This window comes from Mastigoproctus giganteus, chromosome 3 (genome assembly GCF_048544385.1).
Source record: "Mastigoproctus giganteus isolate SK-2022 chromosome 3, ASM4854438v1, whole genome shotgun sequence".
Classification (NCBI taxonomy): Eukaryota; Metazoa; Arthropoda; class Arachnida; order Uropygi; family Thelyphonidae; genus Mastigoproctus; species Mastigoproctus giganteus.
Genome location: NC_143577.1, coordinates 2,100,529 through 2,128,288, shown reverse-complemented (window position 1 = coordinate 2,128,288; position 27,760 = coordinate 2,100,529). Strand labels below are relative to the sequence as shown.

The 27,760-nt window shown below is 36.8% G+C and overlaps 1 protein-coding gene across 1 annotated transcript in view; it reads left to right on the top strand.

The window, feature by feature from the left end:
* The window catches only part of AspRS-m (aspartyl-tRNA synthetase, mitochondrial), a 166,706-nt gene extending 143,037 nt beyond the window's left edge, over nucleotides 1–23,669 (top strand). The window contains exons 14-17 of the mRNA XM_090369824.1: nucleotides 8,443–8,522; nucleotides 15,331–15,441; nucleotides 20,587–20,662; nucleotides 23,452–23,669. Coding sequence (XP_090225950.1) covers nucleotides 8,443–8,522; nucleotides 15,331–15,441; nucleotides 20,587–20,662; nucleotides 23,452–23,669 — 485 coding nt within the window. The remainder of the gene's footprint in view (nucleotides 1–8,442; nucleotides 8,523–15,330; nucleotides 15,442–20,586; nucleotides 20,663–23,451) is intronic.
* Nucleotides 23,670–27,760: the final 4,091 nt, after the last annotated feature.

Below are 27,760 nucleotides of genomic sequence, written 5' to 3'. Positions count from 1 at the left end.
GCATTCAAGGAATTAATTGTGGATGCTACTAAAAGTTTCATACCTATTAAGAAATATTGGTCAAGGTTTAGGCCTAAATGGTTGTCAAATGAACTAATGAGACTCTTAACAGAGAAGAAAAATGCATGGGATGCATATAAATTATCAAGCGACTCAGAAGCCTATGGCAGATATAAGTTAATCTGTAATCAGATCACAAATGAGGTTTGGCAGGCGAAGGCAGATTACGAGAAATCCTTGGCAAAAGATGCTAAGAAAAACAGCAAGGATTTCTTTACTTATATAAACTCTAAAAGGAAGGGGATGAATCTGATTGGCCAACTTGACATCGATGGCTCGACTGTTGATGATCCTGCTCAGATAGCAAACAAACTGAATGAGTATTTTGCATCTACATTCACACATGAGGAATTATTAAGGTTTGAATATGGCAGAAGGTTATCAAATTGTAGCAGGATACTTAATGATTTTTAATGAATGAGTGGAAGAGAAACTGTTGAAGTTAAACGTAAGAAAAGCACCTGGGGTGGATGGGATCTATCCAGTTATATTAAAGGAGGCGGCAAAGCAACTAAGCAAACCCTTAGCCATAATTATGAGAGCATCCTTGGACTCAGGGGAGGTTCCCACGGACTGGAGATGTGCAAATGTATCCCCAATTCACAAAGGGGGTTCGAAGGGTGACACGAGTAATTACAGACCAGTTAGTTTAACTTCTGTTCCGGGTAAAATAATGGAGTCGCTGGTTAAAGATGCATTGCAGGATCATCTAGACAAGACTGCAGCAATAATTCAGACACAGCATGGGTTTGTTAAGGGAAAGTCTTGTCTGACAAATTTGATAGGATATTATGATGTGGTTACAAAGGAACTGGATGCAAAAAATAATTTTGATATCATATATTTGGATTTCAGAAAAGCTTTTGACACTGTTGCGCATGGAAGACTATTGTACATATTGGAGAAGAATGGTATTAAGGGTAAGTTGCTACAATGGATAAAAGGATGCTTAAGTGCGAGAAGACAGAGGGTGGTAATCAATGGGTGCTGCTCTTCTTGGACTAATGTTATTAGTGGAGTCCCACAGGATTTGGTGTTGGGTCCACTGTTGTTTTGTATATTTATCAATGATATTGATGAAGGTATATCAGGCTTAGTGTCGAAGTTTGCAGATGATACAAAGGTTGGCAGGGTTGTTAATGACAGTAATGGCAGTGTGCTACTGCAACAGGATCTAGATAATTTGGGCAGATGGGCTAAGAAGTGGCAACTGAAGTTTAACCTTGACAAATGCAAAGTACTGCATATGGGTAGAAGTAACCCCAGAGAAACGTACCAACTGTGTGGTACTACACTTAAGGTGGTAGAAAATGAAAAAGACCTGGGAGTAATTGGGCAGTCAGATATGAAGTTTTCTGAGCAATGCAGACAGGCTGCCAGGGCAGGTCATGGGGTTTTGTCAATGATATATAGGAATTTTGCTAGCAGGGAAAAGGAGGTGATTATCCCTCTGTATAAGGCAATGGTCAGGCCACGCCTTGAGTACTGTGTACAGGTCTGGAGGCCTCATTTTAGGAAGGATGTAGATTTACTTGAGCGTGTACAGAGAAGGGCAACAAGATTGGTGAGGGGAATGAAGGGATCCTCTTATCAAGAGAGGCTTAAGTTCTCCAAATTGCAGTGGCTGGAGACTAGGCACCTGCACGGTGATCTGATTGAGGTGTATAAGGCCTTGAATGGGTTCAACACACTGAATTCTGATGGGATCCTTCCACTTGTTCAGATTACGAACCTAAGGGGGCATAAATTCAAATTAAGAAAGGACAGATGTAGAATAGATGTGCGGAAATTTGCCTTTAGCCAGCGGGTGGTTAATTGCTGGAACAAACTTCCATCTGTCATTGTGGAAGTTGATAGGTTGAATAAATTTAAGGAGGAACTGGACAGGCATTTGGAGGGAATGGTGTGATTTTTTTTTTTTTTTTTTTTTGGCTGATGCTGCATAAGCCCATACATTTGCTTTCTTGCATCACATGCCACTACTACTACTACTATCGTATCGTTAAAATATCGTAATGTGAACCTAATAACACATTGTTTTTTGGTAATTCATTTCAAAATCTCGGAATTTGAAATTTTCACTGTATAACTAAGCTATTTATCTCTCCAAAATGTAATTTTTAAGGTCATGAGCTTGACCTTAAGGCCATATAAAAGGTTGTGAGCGTGGTTTGTAAATTGTATTATTTACAAATTCAAATCATTAAAAATGCACTACACTTTCATCGTTATCATTTGTTCCTTTATAAGAATCAGTTTGAAATGCATTTGTGATATTTTTCTAAAGCACATTTCTCGAGGTCACTACCATAAAACAATTTTCACTTTCTGGTTTATTGGGCTTTTCTGTTACTGCAAGCAATTATAAATGGGTAGTAAACTTGATTTCTGCCATTTGCGAAAATTCTGATAGCTGGAATTATGTGGTTTTTTACGTTATTATGGTGAAATGCGTTTGCCCTTTACTGAAATCTTCAGTTGTATAAAAAACAAATAAATTTTCAGAATCTTCTCTTCATTCCTTTTATTTTAAGCTTCATAAACTTGTCACTCTATGCGAATCATGTTAGTTTCAATTTGTGTGTGCCGTTAAAAAATGCTTACGCATGCAATCGTGAAATTTATAATTAAAAAAGATCATCTTGGAAACAAATGCCTCTTGAAGATGCAGGATAGATGTGCGGAAATTTCCCTTTAGCCAGCAGTTAATTGATTGGTGAAACAGACTTCCATCTTTTGTTGTGGAAGTTGATAGCCTAAATAAATTTAAGGCTGAGCTGGACAGGTATTTTGGAATGAACGGACAGGTGAAATCGGAACTTTTTTTTTTTTTTTGACTTATGTTGCATAAGCTTGCTTTCTTGCATCGTATACCTCTGCTAATGCTAATTCACAAGACAGCCCTGTGTGAACTCTTCATGTTTTCATGTCTGGAAAAAGCTCTTAAAGGCAAGCATTTGCTTCCAATATAATAATGCTCGCAGAGCCACAATGAAAGCACTTCGCAGTCTTTCAGAAAATGGCTTGCACTGTCGTACCCACGCATTTAATGCGTGGGTACGACAGTGGTGAAAGTGTGTAAAGTTCTAGGGAGAGTATTTCGAGAAGGAGAAATCCACATCAGATTCAGATTCAGATGATGACAATTAAGATAAGGTCTTACACCAGCCCGTGAATTTAATGATCACCTCTAGTACAAAAGGCTGAATGACCAGTACAGAGGCCCAATTTGAACCCTATGCAACACATGTGGGATGAGCTGGAACATCGAGTGAGGGTCATACAAACACATCTGACTTCGGTTTGACCTCTTCAGCTATCCCCCATCTCTCTTTCCTGTGGTCTATCATTTTTGGAGTAAAGCAAATGTGTCACACTTTAATAGTGTGCTGGTCCCTCTTTGAACATGGGCCAAGCTACTTTTTTTTTTTTTTTTTTTGGAGGGTAATCTTTTACATAATGTAGGTTGATGTTTGTATAATTATTCTTTTCGCTTTCATCTTTTGTCACTATGAATTTAGAATACCTTACCTACTGTACTTAAAACACCAAAAAATTAACACTAGAAGAAACTAAAAAGCATTTTTTTTTTTTTTTTTTTATGTAGACCCCCAAACACGAGAGGTATTAGAACTTATAGTACTTAGTACCATGCTTGGGTTGGAGGTTGAGAAGACGAAAGAAGATATTTGTTGACATTGGACTTGAACTTCTGTAGACTGTAATTTTCAGGAAATACCTATGGTTCTGTGAGTTTGAAGTTGGACAGTAAATGGATGTTGGCTGGTGGTGGCACATGTTCAGACTGTTTTGAAAGAGAGAGAGAGAGCGAGCGGGAATTATAGAAGACATTTCAGAAGAACAGTGCCCATGGAAGTATCTGTAGAAAAGGCATGCAGCAGAAACACTACATCTATGAGACAGCGAGTGGAGAGACTCTGTTAGTGATGAATCATTACTTAACCTAACTGCCCTCTTCTGAATGGAATCAAGAAGCCTGAGAGAGGTTTTGGGGACACCACCCCAGATGTGGGAACAATATTCCATGGTAGGGCGGATTTGCGATTTGTACAGAGTGAGCAGCTGTTTGGAAGAAAAGTAGCGCTGAGAGCGAAAGAGAAAACCAAGTTTTTTAGATGCAGAGGAAGCAATATTTGTAATGTGCTTGTGCCAAGAGAGATTAGAAGTGAGGATAATCCCCAAAAGAGATATATCATCATACCAAGAAATCGGAGTGTCACCAAAGATAAGCATAGGAGCAAAAGAATCCTTTTTGCGAGATATAAGACAAGGCTGACTTTTAGAAGGATTGAAATCAACTAAGTTGTCTTTGCCCCACAGGAGAATTACCTGAAGATCGGCATTTAACGAATTCGTAATAGAGTTTTAAGAAGTTGAAGCTGATTGAGCAGGGTAAGGTTTCTCAAAATGGAAAGTGGAATGCAATGTGCTATCATCAGCAAAACTATGAATAGGATTTCCAGTCAATGGAAGAAGGTCATTAATATACAAAAGGAAAAGAGTGTAGGAAAGAACTGAACCTTGGGGGACACTGGCATTAGTGGAGAAGCTAGAAGATAGAGCCATCTACCATCACTCTCAGTGAGCAATCAGAGAAAACTGGATAACCAGTTACAAAAAACAGTTGGCAAACTATAAGATGGAAGCTTGTTTAGAAGACCTTTATGCCAAACATGATTGAAAGGCTTTGAAATGTCTAGAGCAACTACTTGCGTTTCACCAAACTTTACCATTGAATTAGTCCATGAATGGGTAACATAAGCCAGAATATCACCAGTGGATCGACACTGTCGGAATCTATACTGCTGATCGTTGATCAGACGGAAGGTTTCTAGGTAGTTTAAGAGTTGGCGGTTAATTGATTTCTCCATTACTTTAGAAAGAGTAGAAGTAATTGCAATGGGACAATAATTGGATGGAAGGGATTTGATTTGTCCGATATGAGCAAATTTCCAAGCAGAAGGAAAAACACCTTTGGAATAAGAAAGTGAAAAAAGGCGGCAAAGAACAGGCATAAGTTCAGTAGCACAGGTTTTGAGAACAAGTGGAGAAATACCAACGGGACCTGGAGCTTTGTTAGCATCAAGATTCATCAAAATCCTTCTGACATCCTTTTGACGGAAGTCCACAGGAGGCATTGAATGGAGCATGTAGGGAATGGTGGGAGGTTTTTTACCAAGATCATTAATATATGAGTTTGAAGAAAAATACGATGCTAACAGGTACCAGCTTTATCCTTTGTCGAAGTGACAACAGAACCATCTGGTTTTGACTTAGGTGGGAGCAGAGATGGGCAAAAGTTTCTGCCAATAGCTTTGGCAAGAGACCAGAATGCTCGGCTACCATTAGGGCAAGAAGCAAATTTTCTGCTCTTAGCCTGTTGAAACTCTAGTTTGGAATGGTTAATAACTGCTTTACAATTGTTGCAAGCTTTGGTGTAGGCAGAAAACGAAACTGGAGAATTAGAAACTAGCCAATTACAATATGCAGCGTTTTTCTCTTGAACAGCCTTAGCACATTTATTGGAAAACCAAGGTTTAGATAAAAGGCGAGATTTTAAAGTGGAGTGTGGAATAAAGGATTCCATTCCTGCAAGAATAATTTCGCTGACACGATCTGAGCAAACATTGACATCAGAAGTTTTGAAATAGTAATCTGACCAAGGAAAAGAAGAAAATAAATCTCGCAGGTCATCCCATTTTGCATTCTTGTAATGCCAAACAATGCGAGGCTGTGAATAGCCATGAGATAAAGGCTCCATTGGAGAGGAGACAATCACCAAGTTGTGATCTGAGGTGCCTAAAGGACCTCTCACTTTGACCGTGTACTTAGAAAAAGATCAAGCATGTTGACTGTATGGTTAGGAATGTCCGGTATTCTTTTAGGTAAATGAACAATCTGTGCAAGGTCATTAGTAATTGCAAAAGCCTCGGCATCTCGACCAGCTGGGTCGGTGTGACTAGAAAACGGAATCCAGCTGGAGTTGTGAATATTAAAATCACCAAGGAAAATTACCTCACTGTTAGGAAAGTTGGACTGGAGAAAGTCAAGTTGCAAAGAGAGGAAGTCAAAGAGCTCCAAGTGATTAGTGAAGTTGGGAGAATGGTAGGGACAACAGATGAACTTGACACAATGAGGTAGACAGATTTTAAGCAGAGAAGATCGAAAAGAGAGATTCCAAATTACCAAGTCTTTGACAGGGAATATCAGAACAGACATATGCACAAGTACCACCTTTGAGGAAAAAGGAATCATACAGCGAATAATTTGGGCAACTGAGATGAGCAGTAGTTGAATCAACCGATAACTGAGATTCTGTCAGAAAAAGTACATGGGGTTTGGCAGACTGCAAGTGGAAATGGACATCGTTGAGATTAGAATTGAGACCACGTATATTTGTGAAATGAATTAGGAAGTGTTTGGGAGGTTTAGATCTTTTGCAGATAAGCTTGCTCTGTTACAGGAGTGTCCAACTTAATTTGTGATTGCAATCTACTTTTTTTCCTTCAAAATGTGCTGCGATCTACCATCTCAAAAATTTCATTGCACGAGGTGCACAAATCGAGGGATGACTGTGTATTTCAAATTCGGCGTGATCGACCGAAATTAAATCCGTGATCAACTCGTTGGCCACCCCTGCTCTATTAGTTTGACAATTCATGGTGCATTCAATAATAAGAAAAAGTGGGTGGGACATGCTGTATGAAGTAATGAAATTTTTGGATATGGCGTACACATGGCAAGATATAATATACCCAGATCCTTGACGTAACGTGGCCTCGACAATGACCCCTGCATACACACTACTCGGACTCCCTCCAGTCACTATCTGGCAGAGTATAGGTAGCAAGATTATACACGAGCTGATCTGGAAGCTTCCTAGAGAGTTACCAGTAGGTTCGGTCCAGTCTACTAACTAGCGGCCGGCCTCTGAACACCGTTTTAGAGCTGTACCCTCGAAATGTAAGGAATATTGGATCTCGCTACGATGTTCATCATAACCTCAAAAGTCATCAATCATGATGGAAGAGATGGGGAAGGTTTGACCAGAACTTAGCTCTGGAGACTAAACATGGGTTCCACCACTTCAAGCCTCCAATAAGCAAAGTGGTGGTATTGCACCGGTTGATGAGAGTCATCTACCACCTAGAAATTGCTAAGTTTCTTAGCAATAAATAAATTGCTAAGTAATCGCAATTTATTTTTTAAAGTAAATTGCCATTACTAACTAACATGATCCACAATGTTTTATTTATCAACTGATGTTGTGATATAAGTATAGTTTTATTACTTTTCAGTTAATATGCTGCAGTGTTTTAGAATGTGAGCTTGACCTCTTTAAGTGCATAAATAACTTAAAAACTAGAAATCATCAGGGTATTGCTTCTACCTGCAGCTGTTGCTAATCTCATTCCCACTTGGTTTTTTTATTTATTTATTTTATTATTTTTTTTTAATGTCTAATGTGTAAAGGGGTTATTTTTACTTAAATGTGTGCATCATTCAGACCATCAGTTGGCTTATACAAAACAGGGAGAAAGATGCTGGTCAATCAAAAAAAAAAAAAAAAACATTTAATCAAAAAATATAATTTATTCACAGGAAATTCACTATTTGTATGCAGTACAATACAGATATAAGGTTTGTTCAAAAATTCAATGAATGTTGCAAAAAATTAATTTTATTCTATGATAAATAATAATTAAATGAATAATTAATAAATTTTTTAATTGTTAATATAATTCAATATAATCTTCTGCAACCACACTCTCATTCCACTGTGCCTGCCACTGAATAAAACATTTTTTGGAAGTCTTCTTTTGTGAATCTTTTAGGCAGTCTGTTGTGTTTGATTGGATCTCTTGAATCAACTCCAGTTCATTTTCCTTTCATGTCCTGTTTTAATGTTAAGAATAGTCAAAAGTCACACAGCAATATCAGGCAACATTAAGGTGGGTGCAATTTAGTGAGAATGTTTTTGTCAATAAAAAATTATCAGCTATATTGTTTGAATTTTGTAATTTTCATTGGATGCAACAAATGAGAAAAAAAAAAAAGTGCTTGCTCCAAGAAACTTTCCACACACTAACAATTTTTTTAGTACTGCCTCAATGACATTTATGTTTTGGCTTAAGAATATCTCAGTTAATAGAGGATGTTCATTAATATTAGTAGCTAAAATTTTTTTTAGGTATAATAAGCTAAGATAGCTTTTCTAATTTTTTTTTTTTAGCTATTTATAGCTAAATAGATTTTGTGCAGCTCCCAAAAAAAAAAAAAAAAAAAAAAGAATCATCCATTTTAATATGATCAAAGGTTCTCACATTAACTTGAGTATTTCTAATTTTTTTTTGAAAATAGGTGGCTTAGAGAGTGCGCATCATCCCTTTACAGCCCCATGTTTGGAAGATACTGAACTAGTGTACAGTAATCCGGCAAAGGTACATTGATTTTTTTTTTTTTTTTAAGATTTAAAGTTGTTATGGTGAAGTATTGATAAAATAGGCTCAAATTTCATTAAAAACTCTTCCTGCATCAATTATAATTCTAGCACATATATTCATTATGTTTAAACCTAAAGTTTCTGTGCAATGTTTTCTAAAATGATTGCATTTTCAATTGCAGTTTGAGTTTACCATAATTTTATTTTTTCATTTAGTTCTTTGAATTTTATGATATCCGTTATTAGCATTAGCATTAGTAGAGGCATATGATGCAAGAAAGCAAGCTTATGCAGCATCAGCCAAAAAAAAAAAAAAAAAAACCTTCCTATTTCACCTATCCATCCCGTCCAACAGTTCTCTATGTCTTCCTTGAATTTATTCAGGCTACCAACATCAGACAGAAGTTTGTTCTAGCAATCAACCACCCTTTGGGTAATGGCAAACTTCTGCATGTCTATTCTGCAACCATCCTTCCTCAATTTGAATTTATGCCCACCCTAATGCGTAGTCTGAGCAAGAAGAAGAATCTAGTCAGCATTGAGCTTGCTCAACCATTCAAAGCCGTAAGCATCTCGATCAGATTGCCTCACAGGTGCTTAATCTCCAGACACTGAAATTTGCAGAACTGAAGCCTTTCTTGGTAAGAACACCTCAGTGCTCTTCTCTGTACCCACTCCAACAGTTCTACATCCTTCCTAAAATGAGATCTCCTGAGTTGTATACAGTACTCAAAATGTGGCCTGATCATTGCCTTATACAATGGAATAATCACTTGACAAAACCCCATGTACTGTCCTGGCAGCCTCTCTGCACTGCTCAGAGAACTTCATATCTGACTGCACAATTATCCTCAGTTCTTTTTTCATTTTCCACTACCCTAACTATAATACCACACAGTTGGTACATTAATTTAGGATTACTGCTACATCTGTGTGCAGTACTTTGCTTTTGTCAATGTTAACACTTTTTATATACACACACACACACACACACACACACAGTAAACCCCCGATATTCGTGGGGGGTTACGTTCCTGAGAAATGCCGTGAATACCGAAAACGCGAATACTGAGTTATGGCTCCCATAGTAATAAAGGGGTTCCATTCCAAAGTATGAAATATATAAGAAAAACTAATCTAAAATTTTGTCTGTGTATGTATTATATGTACCTTCATAATATGACTATGTACATAGACATTACATAGTGAAATGCAAGCATAAGGCATCAAAATGAAAATAAGAAATAATTTAATATTAAATGTAATATTTATTAGAAATTTCAAACCAGCACCTTTGCTAGCTAAAAAACGTATCCCGCCAGTGCTATCACCAGTTTCACTAAAGTGTTGATAAAAGTGTTTTGCCTTTTCACGAATGATGAGTGAACTTAACAGAATTTTATTGTGAGTTCGGTCTTCTATCCACAGATTTAAAGCTTTTTCCATTTTCTCTAATTTAACATCACGAGTTACAGAGCAAATTTTTGAAGCAATTAGCACGTTTTCACGGACACTACGGCGGATTTTTTCTTACGATTTCTTCATTGATCATACCATTGACTTATTGATTTTATAATGTTTTGCCACTGACGAGACACTTTCACCATTAGAAATTTTGTCTAATAACTCAATTTTACTCGCTAATGTCGTCACCTTCTGCGATCTTTTCACAGTTCCCTTGTTATTCGTACCCATATTTTTGTAGGGGTTAGAAAAGAACTTGTCCACAATAAAGTCACTTTCTTCGTTAACACACTCGAAAAAGTCTGTTTACACTAACACACTGCAAACCGGTAGATTTTTCACTTTTGTAAGCATATCAATTTATAAATTTATTCAATTTATAAGCATATAAATTAAAATAAAATGATGAAACCTTCCATGACAAGCGCATAACACATACTGAACAAGGATTAGTGAGAAACATCCACGCTCGCGATTTTGTCACCCCTCTCCCCCCCCACCCACCCACTGAGCGCTGTTTTGACCGGGAAAGATGATTTTAGCCACGCCCATGTTTTTTTATGGCGGAAAATGTTCATGGCGCTTTAAAATTCACATTTTTTTAGGTTTCATTTTATATTAAATCAGTGACCGCAAATAGCGGGGGTTTACTGTGTATATATATAAAATATGCCTGCCTCCATCTATGACTTTACTTTGGACCCAACCAACAGCCGGACGACAGAGAAACAACGAATAGTGGCTCACATGTTGAAGATTTGGCAGCACAGATGGGAGATGTCGCCAAAGGGTCAAGTTACAAGAAGCTTCATACTGATAGTCGCAAAAATGTACCCGAAAGCCCCCTCGTGGTTCTATCCTGGGCTAAATACAACCTTCCTCCTGACAGGCCACGGCCCATTTAAAGCAAAACTGAATGCACTCAGAATAATAGAGTCCACATGCACCTGTGGAGAACCTGAAACCTGGCAGCATATTATTATGCACAGCTGTGAATGCTACGAAGAACACAGAAGTAGACTTATAACTGAGATTCAATACTTGCCGAAAAATCAAGAGTACCATCTATTGGATTCAGAAGATGAATACAAAGCCTTCAGCCGATTTGCACTTGACGTCTTCAATAGACGACGAACAGAAATAGCCATCCACAACGAATAGATGACCACAAATAATAAATAAAGGCAAACAGATAAAACATCAACACAGAGGAAAGGATTGCAAAATACTAAGGATAAACGGCATAATATGCAGCAGAATAAATGAAACAGCATGGACCTAGGAACCAATGTGAGTGGCTCCAACCAGGATGTTGTCACCCCCAGGATGAACCACACACCTAGAAAAGGACTAGGCCCCACCAACGAGTCATCATCAGACTGCACTTGCTGGAGGGCACTGCAAATTGCCGCTAGGGCGAACTGGATGGGTCTCCCTTGCCCAGCCCACTTTCTCTCCCCATCCCTGGTGGGGTGAGGGGAAGGTCTTTCTGCCCCCTCCCCACCCCACCACCCCCTCTTTTCCCTCTGGTGGGGCAAGGGCATGCCCCACTGATATACCTGGGGTCGCCTTCCCTATTGACCCCATATTTCTGTCTTTTCATCCCAGCCTTCCGTCTCTCCCCCCCTACTCTACCTATATCGCCAGCGAAAAGCGAATGCCCCACACAACGAAAAATTTTAAATGCCAAACTCGACACACTTGCAACCACTTTCGGCCTAACTAGATTCAAGCGTTTATCCCGCCCTCCCCCCCCCCTTTTTTTATAGGTCCTAGCCACTGAAATCTCAGGAAATTAGGTGGCAGGGCCTGCCAGAGTACTTATCTAAAAATACTGGTGTACCTGGGCTGCCTCCACGGGGCCAAGTGTGGGCAACGTTGGGCCTCAGTAGGGGTCCAGCGGCTAATCGGCCAGATGAACAACAGAACACAACACTACACATGTACAATACCCCTTTTAAATCTTTGGCCTTCCCAGCGAACTGGTACACCCACAATGAAAGCAACGCGGAGATGGGGGAAACCCCTGGTGCCATTAGACACTAAATACACTTTACACTTTTGTGTATACAGGGTGATTCACTACCAGTGCGACAAACTTGCAGGAGGTGTAGGGGGCACAAAGACGAATCGGAATCACATAGCATTGCAGGGTCCAAAGTGCCTTCATCAAGCGGTAGAGGACGTTGAACGGGAGGTCGCGTGAACAGCGATCCCGCTGGAAGTCAGCATTTGCGAACCGTTTCTGTTGAAGAAACCAAGTAGCAAAAGTCCTCCGGAATAGATAATCCGCAGGCTCCAATGATTGGACGCGTTGCAGATGGTATGAACTCATTTGGTTTGTTGACAGTATCCTCCATACAGTGGATTGGGAAATACCCAATCGTTGGTGTATCGCTCGAGTACTCATACTCAGATTGCCTTCTGCAAGACATAGGACATTCTCCTCATTGTCTGGCGTCCTTGTCATTCGCTCTCGATTCATGGTACCTCTTGTAAAACAACCAGTCTCACGTAACTTTCTGTGCACACGTGCGAAAATTGTATGATGAGGAGCATGCCTGTGCGGGAAAGGTTCCTGGTACAAGCGCAGAGCAGCGCGCCCATTACAGTCCGCAGCTCCATACGCGAGGTGCATGTCGGCCAGTTCAACGTTTGAATACTCATCCATCCTACTGCCTCGGGAACTGGTTCGCAAATGCTCACTTTCAGCGGGATCGCTGTTCACGTGACCTCCCGTTCAACGTCCTCTACCACATGACGAAGGCATTTCGTACCCTGCAATGCTATGTGATTCTGATTGTCTTTGTGCCCCCTACACCTGCAAGTTTGTCGCACTTTATATATATATATATATATATATATATATATATATATAAAGAAATTAGACTGAAAAATAAAATTAAAACAAAACTCATGCCAGTAGCATGGCAAAACAATTTTTTTATTTTTTTTTTATTTACTTATTATTTTGCATTTATTTTCTTAATTATCTCGGAGAATTTCTGCTACAATATTTTTAGTCTTGTTACCCTTTTCCTCCCTGTTGGTTTGATTATTACATTTAATTTTGACTTTTTTCACCCTACTGTTTTGCCATGCTGCAAAACATTAGGGTAGTCAAGCATCATGTAAAGGAATATGCTTTTTGCTGCCTCTGATGTTTGCTTTACCTTTTTTATTTTGTTTTTTATTTAATACTAAATATTCTGTTTTCAACTATTTAAAACATTATGACCAGTTCTTTATCCTTGGATAAAGACTAGTTCTTTATCTCCAGTCCGTGGAATCTTTCCCCGAGTCCAAGGATGCTCTCATGGCTAAGGGTTTGCTTACTTCCTTTGCTTCCTCCTGTATTATAACTGTATATATCCCTTCCACCCCAGGTGTTTTCTTATGTTGAACTTCAACAATTTCTCCTCCACTTTGCTCTCGGTAATTACAAAATCTCTCCTCCTTGAATAACTACACATGTGTGAATGTAGATGCAAAATACTCATTTAGTTTGGCAGCTATCTGAGAACGATCATCTATAGTCAAACCATTGATATCAAATGGACCAATCTGATTCATCCCCTTCCTTAAATCCTACATAGTACACTGTGACCACTGCCACCTAGTGGTTCCTTTATCTGTAAATTCCTGATGCATGAATAATCAATGCTGATAATCAGATCAAGAGTGTTACCTCTTGTTGCCTCTCTAACTTGCTGCTGTAGAAAACAATCATCCAATAAATCCACAAAAGCCTTGCTAGTGTGCAAGTGACCAACCCACAAGTTATGGCCCACTCTATTTCTCTATAATTGTTCATTGTACTTATCAGAGTCATTAGGCCTATAACAAAATCCTCCTCTCATTTTTCCTTTCCCAGTGTTTATGTCACACCAAACTGACTCAACATTGCACTGTCCATCTATGTCAGCTGGATGCACTTCCTTAGATTTTGTGTTTCTTAACTAACAGCATAACTTCTCCTCCCTTCCTATCCTGTCTATCCTTTCTATGCACATTGTACTCCCCAAATTACAATTCTGCATCCCTTATATCTGAGTGGCACCACTTCTCTGATATCCCAACAAATATCTGCCTTGGACTTAACCAGCACTTCAAATTCATCAAATTTATTTACTATACTCCTAGCATTGGTGTACATGCTAGTATACATGCACCTATTCTTACTCTTAGTTACTCTAATACCCGTGTATTTACTTTTTCATGACCCCCAGCAGTTCCTGTAATCCCCAGTAACTGGCTTTCCATGCCGCTGCTCATTCCAATAGAAGAAGTGCTAAAATCATTTCCACCTCTGCCTGCAGCTACTGTTAATCTATTAGTCTGCAAATCCCCCCCCCCCAAGCTAGCAGTTTTCCAACCCACCTAATATTCCTCAATAACATCAGCCAGTATTCTTGAATCCCTTCTATTTAAGTGTATCCCATCCCTGTAGAAGCAATCTCTCCTGTTAACAAGCACCAACCACGCTGAGAAAAATTCTACCCCATGAGTCCTGCATAATCTTTCCAGGGCCAAATTGATTGACAAGGCTCTCATCATATACTCCCTCCTATTGTGTCTGGGCAGGATTGCAGACACTTTCAAATTTAGCCCTAATTTGCAACATTTTTTCAGCATTGACCTGTACTTGCTTAGTAAATCCACAGATCTCCTACACTTAATGTCATTAGTGCCAACGTGTACAATGATATCATCTTTTGTGCCCTTAAAAGATGATATCTGCTCTACAACATTATCAAGTTTTGCCCCTGGCAGACCCTGTTCCTATTCCACCTATCGTTTTGTCAGGATTAGGATTTGAACCCACACCCATCCTTGGACCAGAAATCACAGCCACATTTGGTGGAAAGAACAACCCTTGAGTCTGATGCCTTAGACCACTCAGCCACCCTGACAACATAGTCTAGTTGTGGCATATATTTAGTCTGATGTGGAAGAATGAGATGAAATTACAGCTCATACTTCCAAATTCAGAACAGTAACTATAGAAGTAACAAGGAATTATAGAAAAGATGCAGAAGAAACTGAATGTGTTTGTGTGACAGAGAATAGAGTAAGTTTGTAAGTGAGGAATCACTTTTGAAAAGAGGTCCTGACTGCCCTCTTTTGAATAGTTTCTAGGAGTTTAAGAGAACTTTTGGGGGAAAACATTCCAACATAGGACTGAATTTGTGATTTGATCTGAAACACTAAATTACTATAATCAGGAATTTTGTTCACGGAATTAATCAAATATTTTGCAGGTAAGGTGCTTCAATTGTTGATTTTACTGTGTTTTTTTGCATTCAGTTGTTTCTTATTTATTATTATTTTTTTTAATACAGGCAAGAGGTCAGCATTATGATCTTGTTCTAAATGGTCAAGAGATTGGTGGTGGATCTATAAGAATTAATGATGTTAAGCTTCAGCAGTATGTACTTGAGGACATATTAAAGGTCAGATTGCAGATCCTTTCGTTAAAATTAGTTAACATAAATAATTCTTAAATGAAAGAGAAAAGGGTTTTTTTTTTTTTTTTTTTTTATATCTGTGGAAGCATGTGTCATATAGAAATAGTACATTGATTGAGCCAATTTTGCTTATTAATGACCTAATAAATTTCCTAAATATGATAATTGCGGTTAATTTTGTTTGAATATTTGGGCGATGTTTGGAACCTACCTTCTTGAAAATAAAGTCTTCATAATTATCAAGTGAAGTGGATATCATAACAGTTTTGAATGACATGGATAATACATTAAGGTTCTTGATAATGTCTTTAGATAACAATTTATTCTTTGGGACAGATCATTCATGCAATTTCTGTTGATAAAGCACTATACTATGATATGAAGATTAAACTTTTATTCTGTGATGCAGAATATACAAGATCACATCTTGAGAGTCCAGTGACTTGATCATATAGATACATGAAAATTTTCTTATGTAAGACAAATTAATAAAATCGGCATCTGATAAAGTGGTCTTGAAGTCAACTTGACACTTTTACACTTTGCCTGGGAATATTCGTTTTGTTAAGGAGTTTGTCAGGTAATTTAGAAAAATGAATTTGGTATACTAAAATTGTGTTTCAATAATGTTTAGATGAGCTTCTTGAAATAGACACATAAGAAGAGATAAGAAAAATAATTCAAAGAACTCTTCATGCAAAGAATATATAATTTTTGATAAAAAAAATTAGGTAATATGCAGTTCATTATCTTGACAAAAAAATATAACTCAGCAATCATTGAATTATAACTACCCCTTCTGGGGTGGATTGTACTGCATAGCTCACAGAATAAAAAGCCAATCACTTATGCTAAAGCAGTGGAAATTTTCATCTGAAAGTCAGTGATAAAGTAGCAGTTATGGGACATAGTAAAGATATCGTGGAGTTTCAAAAGGGCATGATTGTTGGAGCTTGTGCATCAGATGCTTCCACATCAGAAATGACACGTCTAGTTGGTGTCAAACAGGTCAGACTATCTCCCATCGAGAGAACTGTAAAGGATTACACAAAATGGATGTTCATGGTGAGTGAAGGGTGCAGCACGTAGTACAGGCTCAGAGGCAGGTTACTCTGCGACAGCTAACATCACAATAAAATATGGGAAATACAAGAACTGTATCCCAAATGACAATGCACTGCACACAGACATATGGGGTTCGACCAAGAGACACGCTCTCCTCACTGCTGATCATCGTTGATGGCGAATGCTGTGGTGTCAACAAAAAAACACTCGTACACTGGAGGACTGAAAACTAGCATACTGACCAGATGAGTCCAAAAACCTGGTGCAACATGCCGACAGATTTTGTGTGTGGACACAAGCAACACGAATCCATGGATCAATCAAGCTGTTGTCCGCTACCCAGGCAGGCAGGTAGCGGTGGTTACTTAATATGAGGCATGTTTTGCTGAGGAGGAGGACCCGTGATGCATATGGACCAATGTTTCACTGGTGAGGTCTATCAGCTGCTCTTAGGAGACCATGTGTACACTGCCATGCCATATATTTTCCCAGACAGAAACAGGATCTTCTAAGATGATAACGCACCAGTGTCATCATCGGTCCTGCACTGTGCACAAGTGGTTTGAGGAACAGTGAAAATCTCACTCATCTTGATTGGCCTCCAAATTCACCTGGCCTCAATCCAATTGAATACCTGTCAGATGTTTTGTAACAATAAGTGAGGCATATGGACATGCAAACATCTATTCTGGCACCATGGACAGCCTTACAGGCAGCATGGCTGCAGATCCCTACAGACATCTAGTGAAGTCACTGCCTAGGCAAATAGCAGCTGTTATCTGTGTGAATGGTGGCCCAACAGTGGTAGGTAGGTAATCGTAATTCACTGTGTGTGTGTGTGTGTGTGTTTAGTATATATAGGAGGGGAAGGAGTTCATAAGTAAGAAAGTCAAAAAAAAGAAGTAAACAATAAGAAGCATTGCTGTTAAATAGCATTAGAAAATATTTATATTACTTTATCAAATTGGGGAAGCTGGCTGTGCAAAAATGATTTTAATAGTTTTAATTAAAATAGTTTTAATTTTTTTAAAATTCAAAAAAGAAATTAAAAAAATTTGTTTATCAAACCACACTCCAAGGCTTTTATACTTAATTAGATTTAACAAAAGAATGAGTAAATGAAAAGCTACAGATTTTTTTTTTTTTGTGATAATTTAGCTGAGTTAATTTTTAAACCAAATGAAAAAAAGGCCTAAACAAAAACAGAGAGAGAGAGAGAGAGAGAGAGAAAACTCTATTAAAATGAATATTGTAATTGATAGCATCAGATTAGGTGATGAAAGTAGCCCTTAGTTTTTAAATCAGTGCATAAGAAAGTAATAGAATACAGTTAATGAGTAAAAAATTAGACCTATTTAGAAGTATTGCTTTAATAAGACAAAGAAACCATCACTAATTAAGTAAAATGAATGAAGATCTATAAACACTAAAGGTCGAACAGTGTAAAAAGTAGATGCCAATCTAAGTATATCAGTTCTAATTAATCTTTTTTTTTTATTATCATTATTTAAGAAAAGAATATGGCACGGTCTCATACTTTCCTCTCATAGCCAACATGTAGGAAAAATAGGAATAAAATTTGAACTGTTAAAAGTTGAAAGAATTGATTTTTGCAGATGTTTCAATAATGCTAAGAACAGAATATGCCTCCAGTCTTTGGCAAAGTTTTGGATTTTTTGTTTTCAGTATAGGAAATCCTGTATAATATTTGGAGGGGTGAAAAAAAAAAAAAACTTTTATAAGGCATATGTCGAATAAACAAGTAAGTGTTCTGAAATAAAACCACTTGAATTTTTGAGAACAAAGTTCAGAACCATATGAAGCTAAGGAGATTTTAGAAGAGGAATCTTCCTTATTTGATTGTTCGGTGAAAAAACCTGAGTGTAAATTAGGATAATGCATCATTGGTACACAAGCCTCAGATCTGGAGTCTAACCAACTTAACTGGCTCTGTAAATGCTGAATTTTATCTGCTGTTGTAATCTATAATTTTCTTTCCAGTCTTATAGCTGGATGTTTTCTGAACAAGATTTTTTTTCCTTAATGGGTGTATTGAAGTATGCACTTTTCATGTTCTATGATGTTCTTTCCATTGGTGATCCTCTTTTTGTTTTCCCTTATAAAATTTGTGTCTTAGTAACTTTTAACATTTCATGGTCTTTTGCCAGATGGCTTTCAAGGCTCAAGCCAGTAGTACGGCTTAAATCTAAAAAGAAAATTTTGTTAATATTTTTAATATTATTAATACTACTAAAGGAATTATTCTGTGATGAGTTTAAATTGCTACTATTATTTTTAGTTGTCAAGCTCTATAGCCTACATGTTCAAAATATCTCCTTCCTTGTGTTAGCACCCTTTTGCTAATCTCACCTGGCATTCTGTCTGGCTGGCTGTGTATATTCTTAGAACCTTTTTTTTAAAAAGAACTTTGTTCTTTTTTTAAGTGTGGTTTCCATAATTGGACTGATACAACCAGTAAATAATCAGAATTACCGTGAGCATATCTCAAATGTAGTAGTCTTACCATTGCCTTATGCAGTGGGGTTATGACTTCCCTAATGTTGAATAAATTATTAATAGGAAACAATGGGTTGTTTCCTATTAGTTTCCTTCTAGCCCCATATTTCATTTTACACTTCATAGATCATAACTCACATCTCTCTTTCTCATTCTCCCCCCCCCCCCATTGTATTTTATTCACCTCCTTCTAGTGCATAAGTTATTATGGGGTAGTTATTTTCTGACCTTATCTGACACTTTTCTGACTATCCCTGAAGCCCTTATCCAAGTGAAATCAGGCCTATCCTGAAGGAGCATTGCTTGGTACTAGTTATTAACCATTCTTCCAATCTTTCTCCCATATACAAATTTTGACCCCCCCACACACACACCTCTATCCCTTTCGATATGTAATTTAAGAAAATAAGAAACAACAGCAGTATCAGCACTGATCCTTAAGAGACACCACTTCTAACACTAGCCCAATGTGACGAGTAACCATTAATTGGGATGCGTATAAATTAACAGGAAACACTGATGCCTATAGTTAGATATAAGATAGTAGTATGTAATCAAGTCACAAAGAACATTAGGCAAGCAAAGGCAGATTACAAGAAATCTTTCACAAACGATGCAAATAAAAACAACAAAAAGTTCTTTACTTATATAAACTCTAGGTAGCTGACAAACTGAATGAGTATTTTGCATCTACATTCACACATGAGGAGGTCTGTAGGGAAGTGGAGGCCACAAGCTTATCAAACTCTGGCAGGAAGCTAAATTATTTTGTAATAACTGAGAGCAAAGTGGAAGAGAAATTGTTGAAATTTAATATAAGAAAGGCACCTGGGATGAATGAGATCTATCCAGTTATATTAAAGGAAGTAAGCAAACCCTTAGCCATAATTATGAATGCTTGAGGCCTGACCTGTATGGTCAGGCCTCAAGTTTTGAGGTATGAGACTTCCAGATCTGGAGGCCTCATTTTAGGAAAGATGTAGAGCTGCTGGAACGAGTACAGAGAAGGGCATCGAGATTCGTGAGTGGAAGAAAGGGTTGGTGTTACCAAGAAAGGCTTAAGTTTTGCAAATTGGAGCTTCTGGAGACACTAGACACTTGCAAGGTGATCTAATTGAGGTGTATAAGGCCTTGAATGGATTGAGCAAGCTCAGTGCTAATGGGATTCTTCCTCTTGCTCAGATTACTCACCTGAAGGGACATAAATTCAAATTGGGGAACGACAACTGTAGTGCGGAAATTTGCCTTTAACCAGTGGGTGGTTGATAGTTGGAACAAACTTCCATCTATTTTGGTGGAGATCATCAGATTAAATAAGTTCAAGGCAGAACTAGACAAACATTTGGAGTGCATGGATGGGTGAAATGGGAAGGGTTTTTTTTTTTTTTTTGGCTGATCTATATAAGTTTGCTTTCTTGCATCATATGCCTCTATTGATGCTAATTAAGTAATTTCTGTTTTCCTATTCAAAGATATTGATTTCTTTCTAATGAATGTTTCTTGCTTAAAAATACAGAAGTGATTGATAATGACTTTCTCATACTCTAGGAAGATACCACTAGTCTCAAGCATCTGATAGAAGCATTAGGAAGTGGCTGCCCTCCACATGGTGGAATTGCCCTAGGTAAGTGTACATTTATATTACCATCTATATACATTTAGTGGTCATTGAAATGTGATCACTGGCATGATAACATGTTGAACTTTCCTGGGCATGGATAACAACTTTAATATACCAAAACCAATCAAACAGCCATATGATGTGTGGATCAACACATCATATGGCTGTTTGACCTCATCCCAAAGATGCTTAATGAAGCTAAGATCTGCGAAGTCCCCCCCCCCAAGAAGGAGGATAAAGTTCCAGAAGTTCTTCAATGGTAATGGCATCTTTCCTGCTGAAAGAAGCCACTACCATTGAGAAAAACAAAACAGGATTGTTTACAGGTATAGTTGATCTGCAACCAATGTTCAGATAGTTGAGTACTGTATACAGGTCTGGAGGCCTCATTTCAAGAAGGATGAGAGCTGCTGGAATGAGTATAGAGGAGGGCAACTAGATTAGTGAATGGAAAAGGGTTGCTCTTACGAAGAAAGGCTTAAGTTTTGCAGATTACAGTGTTTGGAGACTAGCCACCTGTGAGGTGATCTGATTGAGGTGTATAAAGCCTTGAATAGTTTGAGCATGCTCAATGCTGATGGGATTCTTCTTCAGAATAATCACCTGAGAGGGCATAAATTCAAATTGAGGAAAGATAGTTGTAGGATAGATGTGCGGAAGTTTTCCTTTGGCCAGCGGATAGTTGATTGGTGGAACAGACTTCCATCTTTTGTTGTGGAAGTTGATAGCCTAAATAAATTTAAGGCTGAGCTAGACAGGTATTTGGAATGAATGAGGGATGAAATCTGAGCTTTTTTTTTTTTGGCTGATGCTGCATAAGCTTGCTTTTTTGCATCGTGTTCCTCTACTAATGCTAATGCTAATACCATGTTGTAACATTCTTTCATAACTTCAAGCAGTGATAAGGAGCAAAGAAATCTTTCCTCCTTGGTTTTCTTGTGGAGTAGGGTGTCTTGGAATATGGGCTTTGCTATAACCGTTTTCATACTGCTTGGTCATTTTGCTTTGTTTAAAGAATACTTTATCCAAAATAAAATTTAAAATAAATCAGACATGTAGTGCCCCTTGTCAATAAAGCTTTTGTACAGTCCCATATGAATAATTATTATATAAACTGGAGCATTATAGAATTAAAGATAAATTACTGCTTAGGGATAACTGATTGGTAGGTAACAATTATTTTCTAAAATTAGAGATTTCAAAAAATAATATTGATTTCCAATTTCATGAGGATTTTCAAGGTGATAGTAACTTCATTTTTAAAATAAAAAACTCTAAAAATTTAACAAAAAGTTCATTTTTCTTAAAATTAATTATTTTGAAATGCTGTGTTTAGAATAATTAGTAGCATCATGTCAGCACATTAATAATATAGAAATTAGTTCAGGAACACATCTTCCATCTTACTGAATTTTTTTTTTTTTTTTTAATAAATATCGTCATGTACCTCCACATACTTCAGTAAAGGTAATAAGTGATTCAACTTGATAAAAATTTGCATAGAAATTCAATACAGGCAGTTCTCGCTTTACGAGTTCCCAGGTTTACGAGTTTTTTTTCCCAAGTATCAACAAAATCGAAAATATGAACATTAATTACAAAAAATGAATGTTAAACACTCATAAATACCGCATTCCAAACGTGTGTAGCTATACAATCATATGTACTCCCCTTTATGATAATCAGTTTACCAGAGACACTATTTTATCATTAAAATATCGTAATATGAACTCAATAACACATTGTTTTTTGGTAATTCATTTCAAGATCTCGGAAGTTGAAATTTTCAATGTATAACTAAGCTATTTATCCCTCTAAAATGTAATTTTTAAGGTCACGAGCGTGACCTTAAGGCCATATAAAAGGTCATGAGCGTTGTTTGTAAATTGTATTAGTTACCATTTCAAATCATTAAAAATGCACTACACTTTCATCGTTAATCATTATCATATGTTCAGTTATAAGAATCAATTTTAAACGCCTTTGTGATATTTTTCTAAAGCACATTTCTGGAGGTCATGACCGTAAAACAATAAAAACAATTTGCACTTTCCGGTTTATTGGGCTTTTCTGTTACTGCAAGCAATTATAAATGGGTAGTAAACTCGGTCTTCTTGCATTTGCGAAAATAACAATAGCTGAAGTGTGTGGTTTTTTACATTATTATGGTGAAATGTGTTTGCCCTTTACTGAAATCTTCAATTGTATAAAAAACAAATAAATTTTCAGAATCTTCTCTTCATTCCTTTTATTTTAAGCTTTGTAAACTTGTCACTCCATGCAAATCATATTAGTTGCAATTTGTGTGCACTATTAAAAAATGCTTATGCATGCAATCGTGAAATTTATAATTAAAAGAGAAAATTATCTTGGAAACAAATGCCTCTTGAAGCATTTCTGAAGAAGTCAACTCCTTGTACAACAAACCAACAAGTGCCGAGCCAATAATGAGTGATCAACAAGTGTGCATTTAGGTGATAATGATGATGAAGAATAAATATTCTTTAACATTTGTAAGTCGTAAATAATTTCTCTATTATTATAATTTGCTTGTTTTTACATGCTACGTTTTAATTTTTTCAATAAATCAATCATTGTTTAAACATAAACTAATTAGCTAACTAATTTCATTGTTGAAAACGTAACCCCTATTTTAATCTTGTCTACGGAAAATAAATTTCCGCTTTATGAGCGCGTACTAGCAACGAATTAACTTGTAAAGTCAAGAACTACCTGTACTTGTATTTGCATAGAAATTCAATACTAATTTTTTCTCCTCTATTTTGTTTTAGGACTGGACCGTTTAATGAGTATTATTTGTAACACGCCAAATATTCGAGAGGTAATTGCATTTCCAAAATCTTCTGAAGGGAAAGATTTTATGTCTGAATCACCATCATCCATTAGTAACCATGAAAAAGTGCTGTATCATCTTGATGTCTTGAATGTTAAAGAAAAAACTTTGACTCATCAAAATGAGAAAAATCGGGATATTGCTGAAACTAAATAAAGGATCTTTAATTTTAGGTAGTATGTGCTTTTATTTGTCTTTTTTCCTGGTGCAGTCTTCAATGGAAGATTCATAATCCATATGCAAAGTGCCAAAAATGTCTTTCATCTTAGGAAGATTATTATACATATAAAGATTGTTCCTCACAATAGAGAGAAAGGGAGAGAATGAAAAAAAATTTTTTTTAGTTTAGTAAGTTTTAGCTATAAATAGGTGATGGTTCATGGTCACATGTTCCTTAAAGAACGTGTGACAATCAACGACCATGTTGTGATCCTTGAGGCTATCAGACATTCAGATATTTTGATTGTGTTTGGCATTAAGTTCTACAGAAGCTTCCATCTTGTGGATTTCCGACTGTTTTCTGTAATGCTGGTGTTCCCCAAGTTTCATTTCTTTCTCTCACTTTCCCTCTTGCATATTAATGACCTTCCATTGACTGGAAATCCTATCTATAATAGAAAACTATTATGAACTATTATTAAATACAATATGCTATCATCAGCAAAAGCTGATGATAGCATATTGTATTCCAGATTCCATTTATTGAAGTCTTGCTCCATACAAACAACTTCAACTTCTCAAATGTGCACTAGAAATTCATTAAATGCTAATCTTGAAGTAATTCTCCTGTGGGGAAAAGATAGCTTAGTTAATTTCAGTTCTCTAAAACTCAGTCTTCTGTCTTACCTCTCAAAAAGAATTCTTTTGCTCCTATGCTTATCCTTGATGATGCTCAGAATTCTAGAAAGATCACATTCTATTAGGGATTACCTTTACTTCTAATCTTCCTTGGCACAAGCATACCACAAATATTGCCTACTCTGCATCTGGTATTCTCTTTCTCTCTGTGTTACTTTTCTTCTAAACAGCCATTCACTCTGTACAAATCCCAAATCCACCCCCACCATGAAATATTGTGCCCGAGCGGTTATGGTGGTGCCCCATAACTGCTCGGTCTTCCAGACTCCATTCAAAAGAGAGAGAGAGAGGTTAATTAATGACCACCCATCTCTTACTAAGTCTCTGCAACCTGTCTCTTAGACCTTCTGGTTTTGCTACATGCCTTTTGTATAGATACTTCCATGGGCACTGTTCTTCTGAATTGGCTTCTATAATTCTCTCCAAATCAGTCCAAACACTTACTGCAACCTGTCAGCATCCTTTTACTGTTCAACTTCAAACTCAAAGAACCAACTTTTCTTCATTTATTCCTTCAACTTCCATTTTCTGGAACAACCTCCTTTCACACACATTTTCTGAAAATTACAATCAACAGAAATTCAAGTCTAATGTCAATAAGTATCTTCTTTCCTCTTAACCTTGAACCCATGCACGGTACCTGGTACTGTAGGTTTTAGCACCTTTCATCTTTGGGGTTTTCATAAAATAAATGTTTTTGGCTGCTTCTCTGTGTATATTTGTACCTGAATTGAGATTTCTAGGCAAAAATTCATGTAGTTGGTGTCCACAATCAGAAAATAGGAAGAAAGAGAATGGTAGTGTGCAGTCCCACCACCCACTCAGAAAAATCACAACTCTCCTTATTTTACACTTCTTTGCGAGTACCTGTCCCAAACTTACCCAATTTTATACGGAAAAGAAAAATAATTTTTATAAGAATTGTGTATAGAATTAGTAATATGTCTGCATTCCTCAATAATGAATGATTGAAGTTAAATCCATTATCTTTGTTACCAGTGGAAATGCACATTCTCAATTAAATAGGACAGTAATAAAATTGAAGTTTCTTTCAATTAAATATCTCACTTTTATTTTTATAAAAGTTAAATTAAATCAGCTAATTTGCTTTGTATGTGCTGTAAATCTAATAATGGTTAATCTAATGGTTAATGTAAATCTAGATTTAGATCATCTACTCACTATATTCCAAAATTTATTTTCTCTGTTTGAAAATTACTGAGGACTTTCACCCAATTTTTTTCCTGTTGTATATTAATGATCTATTTCTATTGACAAGAAATGATGTTTGTAGATTTTGCTGATGACAAATGTTGCTGTATACAGTTAAAATCAAAACCAGTGGAAGGTCACATTCAGCAATTTTTCAGAGGCTCTTACCCTTTCTCTCATCAAAACTGATCATCATATATTTATGATGTCTAAAGCATAAAGTTAAAAACAAAACAAAACAAAAAATATATATATATATAAATACATATACGGTAAACTCTTTGAAAGTCTAGCACCCTCAAGAATTGAGGTGCTGTATTTTAGACAGGTATATACCTACCCAATTTTACAAAATATGCTTCTCCAGACTGATCGCCTACCTAATAGGTGAGCAGTTTGAATAAGCATATTTCAATGAATAAGCACTAACAATAGAACTTACTGGAACTCCCCAACTTACGTAATACTCGACTTTACGGAAGTTTTTGCCGGCCTGTGCAAACTGAAAAAAATATGGAAATGCATTTTGCATCTGTAGGGATAAATGGATCTATTGTGAAAATATCGTAATGTGAACCCAATAATACATTGTTTTTTTTTGTTTTTTTTGTAATTTGCTTGAAGTCCTTGGAAGTTGAAAATTTCGCTATATTACTTACTATTCTATTTATCTCTCTAAAAGAGAGAGAAATAGAATAGTAAGAAATATAGCGAATTTTTATAATGGAAATTGCACTACCCTTTCATCGTTATCATATGTTCCTGTTATAAGAATCAAATTTGAACACCTTTGTGATATTTTTTCTAAAACACATTTCTGTAGGTCACGACTAAAAAACAATAAAAACAGTTTGCACTTTCCGGTTTATTGGGCTTTTCTGTTAGTGCATCTAATTATAAGTGGGAAGAAAACTTGATTTTATTGCATTTGTGATAATACCGATAACTGGAATTCTGTGGGTTTTTGCCGAATTGTGGTGAAATGAGTTCCCCTTCACTGAAATCTTCAATCATAAAAAACATAAATTTTCAGAATCTTCTCTTCATTCCTATTTACTTATTACAATGATGAAGGGAAAGCAACCAACAGAAAGTGCAAGTGGTGGCAGTGTTAGGAAACGAAACAAAATTGATTTAGAAATGAAGATGAAAATTATTAAAAAACAGGACAAAGTTTGTCATCTGTTGCACGGGAAGAAAGTGTCCCTGAGTCCAATGGCCATTCAAGTAAAAGCAAGAAGTATGAAAATATTAAGGGTAAGTACGGCAAACCCCAACCCAAGTCCGTGGCAACCAATGGGTGGTTAAATAGATTCAAGCATTGTGCTGGTTTCCGAAACAAAGTATGTGGTGAAATCGCCAGTGCCAATTCTGCAGCTGCAGAGAAATTTTGTGATGTGTTGGAAAAAATTATTGATGAAGGCAGCTATTCAACACAGCAAATTTTTAACGTCGACAAGACTGCTCTGTATTGGGAAAAAAAACTCCAGATCAAACATACATTGCCAAAGAGAAAAAGACAATGCCAGGCTTCAAATAGGGCTATGCTCTTGCTTGGGCTAATGCAGCAGGAGATTGCAAATTAATACCACAGCTTGTGTACCATTCTGGAAATCGTGCATTTAAAGGAATCAATAAAGCCACCCTACCCATGCATTTCTGATCAAACCAGAGAGCGTGGATAACTATCTCTCTCTGAGGATTGGTTTTAATGCTGCTTCATTCCCAAGGTTGAAAAATATTGTAAAGATGACGTTTCTTTCAAGATTTTGCTTTTATTAGATAATTCTTCTGGATATCCTATGCATTTAGATGATTTCAATTTGAACTTGGGAGTCATATTTCTACTGCCAAACACGACTTCACTTATCCAACTTATGGATCAGGGTGTTATTTCGAATTTAAAAGCATACTATTTACCCACAACATTTGTTCAGTCATTGTCTGTAGTACACGCCGAGAAAAATTTTACGTTGAGACTTCTGGAAATCTTACAATATTTGCCATGCCATCTTAAACATTAATAAGGCCTGGGCCGAAATTACTAAAAGTTGATTAAATGGAGCATGGAAAATAATATGCCCACGTCATGTAAAAGCTTCGAAGGATTTGAAAAAGACGAATCATATGAAGAGGTTACAGATAAGATTGTAAAGGTTGCAGAACTACTTCAGTTG